Source organism: Strongylocentrotus purpuratus, unplaced genomic scaffold (genome assembly GCF_000002235.5).
Source record: "Strongylocentrotus purpuratus isolate Spur 01 unplaced genomic scaffold, Spur_5.0 spur5_scaffold_17, whole genome shotgun sequence".
Classification (NCBI taxonomy): Eukaryota; Metazoa; Echinodermata; class Echinoidea; order Camarodonta; family Strongylocentrotidae; genus Strongylocentrotus; species Strongylocentrotus purpuratus.
The window spans coordinates 14,561,774-14,574,555 of NW_022145602.1; the positions used below are offsets into that span (position 1 = coordinate 14,561,774).

At 41.4% G+C, this 12,782-nt stretch overlaps 1 protein-coding gene across 1 annotated transcript; it reads right to left on the reverse strand.

The window, feature by feature from the left end:
• Nucleotides 1–252: 252 nt before the first annotated feature.
• LOC100892307 lies at nucleotides 253–5,790 on the reverse strand. Its single transcript, XM_003728743.3, has one exon. It carries the CDS (start codon nucleotides 5,788–5,790, stop codon nucleotides 253–255), a length of 5,538 nt encoding a protein of 1,845 aa, XP_003728791.2.
• Nucleotides 5,791–12,782: the final 6,992 nt, after the last annotated feature.

Below are 12,782 nucleotides of genomic sequence, written 5' to 3' on the forward strand. Positions count from 1 at the left end.
TGTCAGAAGAAATCCTTTGCGATGTAAGACCGCGATAACGAAGACCGCTAAATTACTAAACTTACGGCGAGTGACTGAATCCATCCAATAAACAGCGGTCCACTAATATATCATAAAGGGGAGGCGTTGCTAGGCTCGCACTTCTAACACTTATTTTAAATTACACCACAAATATTGCAGATCCATGTGCCATCCAATGAACCATGATCCATTATTATGATATCACCTTAACGCGATTTAACACATAAAATCTCAGGAATCCACTTCCAGGAGCAAACAGAGCTTAGCGATAGGTCTTCGAAGTGTGCTAGTTTGCGTCTTCACTTCGCATTGCCGAACGTTGCCTTCTCGGTCTGGCATGGTTCGAAGCACTCTTCCTATCTGCCAGCAGTTACGTGGTGCGTGCTCATCAACTACCAAAACTAGATCGCCGACCTGAATATTGCGTCGTGAAGTAGCCCATTTCTGCCGCTCTTGCAACCGTGGTAAGTACTCCTTCACCCATCTCGACCAAAAGGTATCCGCTAAAAGCTGCACCTGGCGCCATCTCCTCCTGGCATAGTTGTCTGCTTCACTGGTAGTTGTGGGAGGCAGTGGTGATTTTGCATTGAGTAGAAGCAGATGATTCGGAGTTAAGGCTTCCACATCATTTACATCACTGGACACCTCAGTGATTGGCCGGCTGTTCATGATGCTTTCAATCTCACAGAAGAGTGTATGCAATGAATCATCATTCAGGGTTTGCTGCTTAACCAAGGAACACAGCAGCTTCCTCACAGTTCGGATCTGGCGTTCCCACACCCCTCCATGATGACTAGCTGCGGGTGGATTGAATGTCCATTTGATATTCTTCTGCAACAATGTATCATGTATCTGAGCCTGGTTCCAACTTTGTATTTCGGTCCTCAGTTCTCTCTCTGCTCCAACCAAATTAGTGCCGTTATCAGATCTAATTTCTCTCACATTTCCCCTCCGTGCAATGAAGCGTCTGATAGCATTAATGCAAGAGCTTGTGTCAAGGGAATCTGCCATCTCAAGGTGCACTGCTCTCACAGTAAGACATGTGAATAGCACCCCATATCTCTTTACGACACTCCGACCCCTTTTCACTTCCAACGGTCCAAAATAATCAATTCCAACTCTTGAAAAGGGGGGCTCATCTGAAATAAGCCGGTCAACTGGCAAGTCCGCCATCTTTTGCTCAAGAACCTTCCCTCGCTGCCTTCTGCACACAACACATCTAGTCAGTATCCTTCTGATCACAGAGCCAGCAGCAGGAATCCAATATTTCTGGTTGAGGCAAGACAACATATGATTTCTGCCACTATGTCCCGATGCCTCATGGATTTCACTCAGGATAAGCTTGGCGACATGACTATCATTGCGAAGTATAATTGGGTGCTTCGCCTCCTCTTGCAACATTGCCTTGCCAAGCCTTCCTCCTACCCTCAGTAGGCCATTTATCATCCTTGGGTCTAGCTTGTAGATTGGACTTGTCTTCTTGACCAATTTACAGCTCTGTTCTTGGTGTGCACTGTCATTCTGCTCAGCCTGCAAGGTTGACATCTCATGAGGGAAGCTGACTGCTTGTACATATTGCAGAATTTTCTCCTCTGCGTCCTTCATCTCTTCCACCACCAAGCTTCCATGCAAAAGTTCAGCTGAAATGCCTTCAGGACCCTGTGTACATTTACATCTCAGCCATTTCAAGTACCTCCGTAGCCAGCAAACTGCTTTCTTCAACCTGTGCCACGAGGAGTAGTGTTCAAGAAGTTTGTTCATTAAGGCAGTTTCTTCTGAGAGAGTTGTCATATAAACCCCAGCCTTGTCCTTGCTCTTAACTTCAGGGTCGCCATCTAGACTGACATCATTTAAGACTTGACTTGCAGGCCTTGACTCATTCTCACACCATAAGAAGCTGGGTCCACTCACCCATCTCTCGCTGGTTGTTAACGCCTCAGCTGTCATCCCTCTTGAGACATCGTCAGCCGGATTCTGCCGAGTGTTGACGTAGTGCCACTGCTTTGGGTCAGATCCTTCATGGATTACTGCAATCCTGTTTCCGACGAATGTGTGGAATCGTCTTTCCACATTCTTGATATACTGGAGCACTATAGTGCTGTCACTCCAGAACACAGAGTCAGTCAGGGTGAAGTCTAGCTCACGTCTCAGCATACCATCGAGTCTCACAGCAAGCGTCGCTGCCATCAATTCCAGTCTAGGTATCGTAACTCTCTTCAGCGGAGTGAGCCGAGTCCTGGCCATTACTAGACTGCAATAGACCTTGCCCTCCTGGTTCGTCACTCGGAGATAAGAGGCCACACCATATGCCCTCTCTGAAGCATCAGAAAAGTGGTGCAATTGGTACTCCGTCACATCTCCGAAATCATGAGGCTTTAGGCACCTGCTGATGTTGAAATCCTCCATAAGCAGCAGATCTCTCTTCCAGTTCAGCCAGCTCTCACGCTGCTTCTCTGGCAATGGCTCATCCCAATCCAATTTCATAGCCGTGAGCTCTTGCAAAATGATCTTGGCATTCAACACATATGGGCTTGCAAATCCGTACGGATCATATACCGAGGAAACCTCACTCAGCACTCCACGACGGGTACAGGGCTTGTGTTTCGGGGTGATTCCATACGTCATGGTATCTAGTTCAATGTTCCACTTGACACCCAGGGCCCTCTCAATCGGTAAGGTATCATAACTTAAGTCGAGTCCTTCCACTTCCTTTGCCCTGTCATGAGCAGGCACAGACTCCATTACCTTTGGGCTATTGCTTAGCCACTTTGTGAGGTTGAAACCTCCTCCTTTCAGCATTCTCTTCAGCTCATCTACGAGTTGAACTGCTTTATCTTCTTCCTTCACTGATACCAGGCAGTCGTCAACATAAAAGTTGCGTTTTACCACGTTTACTGCGTCTGGGGAGAATTCTTCGGCTTGGTCTTCAGCGGTATGCCTCAGTACAAAGCTGCAAACACTGGGACACCAGGTCCCTCCAAAGAGGTGTACACACATCCTGTAGACCATTGGCTGTCTCTCAATATCTCCTTCTGGCCACCAGAGAAACCGCAGCATATCTCTTTCATCAGGCGGGACTTGTACTTGATGGAACATCGCTTGGATGTCCCCCATAATGGCAATCGGCTCCTGTCGAAACCTCAAGAGAACACCCAGAAGTGTGTTTGTTAAGTCAGGGCCTTGCAAAACTGCATCATTGAGCGATCTTTCCTGGTATGTAGATGCACAGTCAAACACAATTCTTGTCTTGCCCGGCTTGTTAGGGTTTTCAACAGGATGGTGAGGAAGATACCAAACAGGTTTGCCTGAACCTGCATTCCTTTCTTCTACTCTCTCTGCATATCCATCCTCCACCAATCCTGACATAGCCTTGGTATATCGTCTGTGTAGATCCTCATCTCGCCTCAATCTCCTACCAAGACTCTGTAGCCTTTTTTCTGCTACATATATGTTGTCAGCCAGTTCTTGGGGTCTCTCTTTGAAGGGTATAGACAACTGGTAGTGATCACCCTTCTTCTGGATACTATCCTCCCAAATTCTCAGAGCTCTCTTGTCATTGACAGACATACACTTAGATTGTCCTGCTAGCGACCCTGATTCAAGTGACCAGAACCTTTCCACTTGAAGCTCCAAATTAGCATCACTGGAAATAAAGCTTGACGATATGTCATGGTCTCTGTGCCGGTTCCCAACTGGTCCATTCACGGTCCATCCTAATGCCGTCCTCACAGCATAAGGTTGCCCGGGTTCGCCATACTTAACGTCCTTTGGTACCAATACTTCTGGCACATCTTGTCCAATTAGTAGCATGACGTCTTGAGGTCTAGCAGCCGGTAGATTCAGATCTGCAAGGTGGGCAAATTGGCGAATGTCACTTCTATCAGCAGCAAGTGCACTGCTAACATTTATCTTCTCTTTGGCTAATACATGATGGAGACTGACTCTATATTGAGTTGACAGACTTTCAACTTCCAGGTTGACTGCTTTACATGTTGTGACAATCCTTGACTTGTCTAGAGTCGACATGGAAAGGCTCTGCTCTGTTCCTTCAGCCCCGATCTTACGCGTCAACTCCAAAGTGCAGAATGTTGATGTTGAACATGTGTCTAACAAGGCATAAGTGTCAAAATACTCCTCTTTCCCTCTAGCTCGTACTCGAACGGGAACAATAGGTAGCACTACTTTACTACCGGCCCCTATGACACTACAACTTTCTTCAGCAACATGAGAGGATGACGAGTGATGAGTAGTTGCCTCCGTTTCAGATGACGTTGGTGAATTCCTGGCATCACTTGATGACTCTCCGATATCCCTCCGAGACTCTGTGCTATCAGTCTGTGAAGGCTGTCTGATAAGGTGTAGAAACTTGGTGTGTTTCCTGTTACACCCACTTACTGAGCATGTCCTATTTAACTTGCAGTCCCTGGTCATGTGACCTTTATTCAAACAATTGTAGCACAATCTTTCCTTCTGGGCCAGTTTAAGCCTGTCCTCAATCTTGAGTTGCTTAAACTCACTGCAGCCGAATAAGGAATGCTCTCCACCGCACTGAATGCAGCTCCGTGTCTTGCTGCCTTCAGCATCTGTACTAGTAGTAAAGACCCCTCTCGATGTCTTCCCAGACTTCTTAAATGCTGACATCTTACTGCCTTGATCTCTAATTGTCAGCCTACCGAAGACAGGGTCATTCTCTTCATCTGAAATCTGTTGCAAGAATGCAACCAAATCCGTAATAGCTGGAAGTCGACCCTCTTTTCTAGCTCTTCCTACAACTTTTAACCATCCTGTCCTCAGATGGTATGGTAGCCTCTCTACTATCTTCAGCAGAACATGTTGAGAAGTCAGCTCAGATGCCTGACCTACTGCTTCTAGCGTCTGCACACAAATCTGAATTTCATCCGCCATTTCAGCTAGTCCATGTTTGTCTTGTGCAGCAATGTTCTTTCCTTCAGTAACCTTTCTAAGCCAGGCATGAGCAATCATTACTGGATTTCCATACTTTTCTTTGAGTAGAATCCTTGCCTTGTGATAGCCCTCTGTAGGCTTCATAATCATACATGGTTGAAGCAACTTCTTAACGTCGCCAGCACAATAGTGCAGGAGGCGTGTCAGCTTGACAGCGTCGTCTACTGAAGTTTGGTCAACACTGTTCTCAAAGGACCTCCAAAACTCATGGTACTTCAGCGGATCACCTTGATAGGTAGACAGAGTGGCATGAGGAAGGGATACAGACTCTAACAGCCCCCGCTGTTGTCGTTGTCCTTGCTCCAGTAATTGCAGCAGCAGCATTTCCGTCTGTGTGTGAGGAGAAGGTACAGTTTCGTCCTCATCTGGCTTCATCATAACAGGTTTGTAGTTATTCGTGATTGAAGGCACAACGGATGACCTTGCGGGAGTAGGTCCACCTGTTCCTGCAACAGACTGTGCATATGGAGCATTATCTTGCTGATACACCCTCTCTTCAGCTTGAGCAACCTTTAACTGGGTTTTCAGCAACAGCTGGGCTTTGCGTTGCTTCAAGCGGAATTCTTCCATCTCGAGCTCCTGTTGCTCTCTTAAGGCTTCAGCTTCTGCCTCAAGAGCAGCCCTTCTCGCCATAGCCTTTAGCCTTGAGGACTTGGATGACGTGGAGATAGTAGTGCTTCCCCCACATTGGCTCACTGAATCATGCGGTGTGATGTCATCAACGTTAACAGCACCACCAAGGCCAACCAGCTCGTCACTGGACTTCACAGTCTCATTATTACCATCTTCACTGATGGTATTCATCTTGACGTTCTTGACTTGTAGCTCTCACTACCAAGCTGTTGTTGAACTGATGTGATTGACGATTGACGATTGACGATTAATTCACTTATAACCAAAAGACACCATTGACGAATGAAGTACACAGCGACACCCTTTTGTGATACCAAGACTCCAAACTGGCAGGTGCAAGGTTCAACCTTTAATAAAAGATAAAAAACACAATCATAAGCATTACTAGAATAATGCATCCAATATGCTACTTAGCATAGCTGATATGACAATCAAATAATCTATCCAACATTTGTTTATCTTATCCAGTCAAATAATAAACAGGTTTGTAAATAACTGTAAATAAATGGCATAATATGAGTTAGGAAATATCTTTACATATTTCTGCTAAGATGAGTTCATAGCTCCTTTGATACAACCTATTGACTCACTATTAATTACCAAAGCATAATAGGCCCAACATATCATTTAGTGGTAACCTAAATCTTAATAACAGGCTGCACGAAAGACTACCAATCTATAATGACCCCTGGCATACCTGACCTACTTTCTGTCAACTACTCTTTATAGAACATTTTGTCTTTCATACTAATCCAAAAAAACCAACTGAATATTGGACAGCTTATACTGTACATACATTTCTAACATAATCCACTGAAACTAATAATAATACAACTTTTCTGTCATATTCATATCTGTCTTCTTTACGTTTACCGAAATTAATTCTAACCCAATGACTTTATACACAACTGCATGCCCACACACAACGTGAATTTACGTACGTGAGTAACAATTTTCTTACTTAATTTTACACTATTTGCATTTCTTCATTTTTATCACCAATAGCATCAAACACAACAATAGTCATCATATTTCAATAAACAGAGGTAAATAAATACTCACAACATTGGGCTTGTGTCAAAATACCAAAAAATGGTGCACTTTCAGTGCCGATAACTAACTGCAACAACGTGTTTTAGTTTCCCTCACAAATTCGCAACTGCCCTCTATGGCTAAACCCAAAATAACCAAAACTTCGCTTCTGACGTCATAATACCCCACATCGTATGCAACAATCAAAATGGAAAGGAATTTACAAATTTTTCTTTATATCGTATGCACTGCTCAGATAAACTTGTATATGGCACTAGACACACATGTAGCATGTAAGTTTTGCCCAAACTTTCAGCTCTTCCTCGTCCTATTTCCAATGTAAAGGCTTCTAAAGAGACTTTTCTGGGGATCTTTTTCTCTATGATAAACTTCTGAAATGATACAGAATGAGTTTCATAAAAGTCATTTAAAGATGACTAGGTACATGTAACTGTTATGACTATTGATTAGGACTCTCTACTCCGACACACATACACACATATTTTATTTTGAACATTATTTATTGTGCTTCCATTCAACGAATTAACAGAAAACAAAATTATATGTTATAGATAATACAAAAACAAGCTCATACGTTTCGAATAATATGACCAATAATGACAGAAAGGAAACAATATAATATAAAATACCTCAAACTCCCTCTCTCCCCCTTAACCCCCCCCCCTCCCCCTCCCCCTAGAAAAGCGCTCCCATTCTCCCATAAATGTCCACATCCACATCCCATATACACACCCTCACCCACACACCAACCCTCTACACATCACTCTCACTTCCTATCCAGATACCATTTGCAATTATTATCTTAGTCTCTTTGGAGCCGGAGTAGTGTTTTTTCAGATAATTCAACGCGAAGGTAACGCCCTTCTATTTCTGAACAAATGTCTTCTACGTTGTTTTCTTAAGAAATAGCCTGTAAAACTGCCTTGTTTCCCCTCAGTATTCATTTTCTTTCTCATCGATCTTCTTCTGTTTCAAACATTATTACATTTCAGTTATCCAGTTTGATCCTACCTCTAACTCCGAGAAAAATGATTTTACGTGCATGTTTTTGGATTTGAGAATTAGATTAAAAAGATTCTCACCTCGCACCCCTCCCCTCCCCCTTCCTCATCAGCGAATCGTTTAGGATCCTTAAGATATTTCCTCTTTCTCTACCTTTCTCCATCAGTTGGCATCAGAACTTGCAAGAATTGTGTTTTGATGACAGATGTTAAATCTTTTTCTTTCAGAATGCCGATACCACCATCAGGCCAAGATAGACAACGATCTTGTTTCCTTGGAGATACTTGACATTGGACCTGAGGTAAGAGGTCAGGATGGTTCTCCGACATTTTCTCCTAAGATAATTGTTTGTTTGTTGTTTGGTTTAACCTGACTGCTACGAAGCCATATACATGTTTGTAAGTAAACAACTAGGGGACCGACGGATTTAAGTCCTCCCTGAATGACTTGATAACGAGGATTAATGCCTCACCATAGGGCACTATAACTTTTAATAATTTTACCAAGACATTAAAAGAAAGAGATGCGATGAAATTGGCAACAATAGTCAAATTTGACTAATAGCCATTATAATACCAAACGAACAACAACAACAACATAACGCATCGACTTGGTTTCGAACTCGGAACCCTTTCGGTTTCGCGACCGCTGCTCTAACACTGAACTATCACGCCTCATCCGGGCCATACTTATTAAAAGTTGTAGGTTTAGCGTTCGTATTGCAATCGGGGTATACATGTATGTTATGTTAAGGGTTAAAGTAGTACAGTGTTTGATTCTGGGTTGAAGTTAAGAATTCGTTTGGTGTAGAATATGAACTGCGGAGAAATTCTAGAAAGAACATAGCTTTTGTTTTACAAATGTCAGTGTATGGTGTTTTATAATTCTCTTCAAAGATAATTATGACAAGTTTTAATGAAATGTAAATCCTTGAGCCTTTTCCAAAATATGCAAGGCACTATTCCTTAGTCAATCAATAATTTATGTCTTTTAGTTTCAAGCACGTTCTGACTGTAAGCTGTCGCTTGATTGTAGTTGATAAATGGCAAGATACTTAGAAAACCAATCTGCTGCAGATTCCCAGCACAGAGCTAGAATTATCAGACAAAGTGAGAGGTGACAAAACGTTGATCTCTGATTCTAATCAAAAAATTGGAATGGATTCATTTTCAATGCCACCATTCCTGCACTGAGCCGTTTAAAAATTCGTCTGGTGTATTTCCCTCAGAAATCTTCCTTCTATTCGTTTATTTTGCTTTTAAAATCCTTCGAATTCTAATTCCAACAAATACACACTCTAACTAAAGATGGGTGCTTTGAAATGAGGGGGTAGGCTTTTCTTCCCGGCCATTTCGAAATGCTGAATGATTCGTTCATAATCAAGTTAGGTGGAATGAATAACACAGTGTTTTCAAGTTTTAAAGATCATGTTATTTGTCTGCAAAATATACAACCCCACTAACTACCTCCCCTCCCCACCCCACCCCCCTCCCCTCCCTTTCTTAACCATATACCCAAAAGAGAACCGGCTCCGTGCTATGTCAAGATATTTAGAGTAATATTTTAGAATTATAATTTTGGATTTTACTAAAGCAGTATGATTAATTAAATAAAACCGATAAAACAAATTATGATAATCTCATATTGTATGAATAGCATCACCAAAACTGATAACTCTATTTGTTCCCATTACAACAATCATTCAGAACTCTGTAACAGAAGAGCTAATTGCCTGGGCCGACGCGTTCCTTCTCGTCTACTCAATTACCGATCCCCAAAGCATGAGGGCGCTACACGAATTGAGACCAAAACTGGATGAAGCTAGGAGCATGAAAACAACGCCTCTTGCCTTCATGGTGTTGGGGAATAAGTCCGATTTGATGCACGCACGGAAAGTCAGTACCAAAGAAGGTTTGTTGTATTAATTTTATTCAGCCAGGGGTGAATCCAGAAGAGTGGACCACGGGTGTGGGGGGGGGGGGGGGGGACGTCCCCCTTGTCCAAAAGGTAGGAGGGGAAAATGTGTAGCCTTCACGGCATACCAAAATCTGATAACTTTTATTTGTTAACTTTTGCTTGTATACAACTGAATATTTGGATTTGTGCTCCCCTTTCCACTGTTAGTGATGTAGCTTTAGGAAGGTAGGGGCATGGGTGGCAAGTGCCTAAATTAAATGGTGCAATTTTTTTTTTTTAATAAATGGAGAAAGGGAGAAAGAAAAGGCAAGGGAAACTTGATGTGAAAAGAAAATTATACAAAAATGAACTTAACGAGCACCTCTAAAACCTTGTTTGCTAGCATTTCATCCATATGATTTTTACGCCCCAAACTCCATGAAACAACTGGTGGCATATAATGCCTGAAACCCAGTTATGCCCCTTGACCATATAGATGATATCAATTTATTAGTAAAAATACAGTATTCTGTTATTATAAGTTTGTCGAATACTCGAGTAATATCTCCAAATCATCTCATTGCTTTGTTAATCAAAACCTTTTTTTCTTCAATTTTTAACATACCAGATTAATTTTAACATTGTATACGGTCTAACGGGATTTTTCATCTCACTGGGAATAGAGTAAATTTGCACAAACCGGTTAAAATATCTCTCTGATGTTCATTTATCATGTTCTCTTACCTCTGCCTTTCCGTCTGTCTATCTATCTCATTCTTCTCATCTCCTCTTTTTTTTTTCTTCATTCAGGAGAGAAATTCGCCAAGGATCTTGGATGTTCCTACCTGGAGATCTCCGCAGCCGACTCTTACCAACAGATCGTTGATCTCTTGCACGAGCTGTATCGCGAAGCCAAAATGTATAAATTCGGAACCAAATCTTCCTTGCTGGGCCGGGTGTTTGGACATTCGCGCGAGAAGAAAACAATGACACTTTAAATCTGTATTTTAATTGATTTTGTCATCGTCGTCGAAACCGTTTTTTTCGTCGGTCTGTAATTTCATGCGGTGCCATCTTGGACAAACGATGAAGTCTTTTTAATACAGAACGTAGACACATGCGTTGCATTGCAACTGGAAGGTTCGATCGAAAAAAAATCAGTTTATTTCGTTTGGGGATAATTATGTTTGGTTGTCTGACTTCACCTATTCTAGTTCTGGACCCTTTTACTGATTTTTGTCAAGGTAACAAAGGTCAGATATGTTGTTGGTAGGTTAATCCCACTTTGAGTATATAGCAATAATGTTGGTGACAGTAGTGGGGTCTTGTATTGCACTAATGTCTGGCACAATTGCTACCAACGGCTACCATTATCGTCCGAGCATTTTAAGGAATCAATTCTTGCCAGGTACCCATTTACATCACCTGGGTGGAGTGTGGTTGAATGTAGATTAATTTCCTGCCAAAGGAGATTTGGTGCTGCATATTACTCGTAGGGATTCGAACCTCGTACCGTGTGATTCACAGTCCGGAGACACTATGAGCATGACGGACAAAGATAGAGGACAAAATACCCAGTTCCTCATTCTACCATCAACAATTGTTGTGGTAGACAAAGGAAAAGCCCTTCACTGCTCTTATGTACAAATGTGTAGAACAGGTGTCACATGCTTATTCAATCGATCTTATTTACTGGGTGTCAGCCACAAATATGTTTAAATAATGTTTATTCTTATTGAGCAAAACCAAAGATGTTAATTTTCCTCATATAAGATAGACCTGTTACGAGGTAGCCTTTTAAAAATAGTATAGTTAGCTAATGTGTTACATTTGTAGCCGGTTTGCAGCATGCAGGTTCAAAAAATATAGATTGGCAATAACAGGTTTATTTTCAGGGAAGTGGCAAAATGCAGTAATACTGTAGTTTTAAGTGACACTATGTAAATGACCTATATAAGTAATGGCAATTACAAAAGCGATATTTCCCATTAATCAGGATTACATTTAGCAATATGTATTCATAGAGAGGGTCTTGGTACATATTTGAACATTCATTATTAAGGGTGCATCCATGGTTTTCATAAGGGAAGAGGAGGAGGAAGAGGCTGGGCACTTTTGTATGAAACCCTTCCCGAAATGTGATTTTAGAAAGTAAACACCAGCTTTACCTTTATTGAAACGACACATGTATTACTCGTTATTGATTATACCAGGGTGGATAAACTTGCACGGTACTAAATAAATTAGTTACGCTTTGAAAATTAATGTATCAATTGGGGAGTTTGTTGCATCTGAAATATATCCTTCTGCATAAACCTTAAAGGTACTATGTCCCATTTGCAGGCCAAAAAAATGAAAAGGTTAAGTTCCAACGGCATTTGAAAGACAATACTAATTTAGAACTTCCCTGAAAAGGGGGGGGGGCTCAGAAATGTCTTTAAGTGGGAAAATAACGACTAATAGTTGTCGAATCGACTTAGGAGCTATAGAGCCAGTAAGTAATAGTCTGATTTTTCAGACCATTGTACCAAATGGTCGTACGTTTTGTGCTGCGCAAAGATTCAATCGGTTTAATTTTGGCCATTACAAGAAGTGGGTTATTGATGTAGACAAATGCTCATGTACCATTTACAGCTCATTTTATGTATCTTATTACCAAAGATGAAAAAAGCCAGTCAGTCACTCAATAGTGTCTGACAGTGAAGTCTAGCAAGTGAACGGGTTTCCTTGCATAATTTGAATATTAGGACACTGCTCAAGTTTAAATTTCATACGTAGGACGTACATAACATATTCATAATTCCTGCAAAGTTGTACAGAATTTGATGTTGGCTACAAAAGGGACATAGTATCTTTACAGTTTAAACGATGAAAAGGATGTTATATTCTATTACAAAATGTTATGTTTAGTTCCTACTGGGAATTTCGATGGATTTCAAAGTGAAAGAGGGTATTTTGCAAATAGCTATATATAGTTATGTAAATATAGACACAATCAAATTATTCGAAGTTATCTATTCGAGTGTCGTCTGTTTATTTTTTCTTACTTGTTCTTACACTGAGTTTTCATGGATTTGTATAATATACAAATCCATGAAAACTATATTATGCTTCCCTTTATCAGTATATATAATAGCAAAACATTTAAAGATATAGACAGGTAGTGATAAAATTGTGGTTCAAGGGTTTTGGGTGCAAAATACCCATTCAAT

Excerpts from the sequence above, each read along its gene's own strand:
- LOC100892307 (XM_003728743.3), bottom strand. The coding sequence starts at position 5,790 with ATGAATACCATCAGTGAAGATGGTAATAATGAGACTGTGAAGTCCAGT.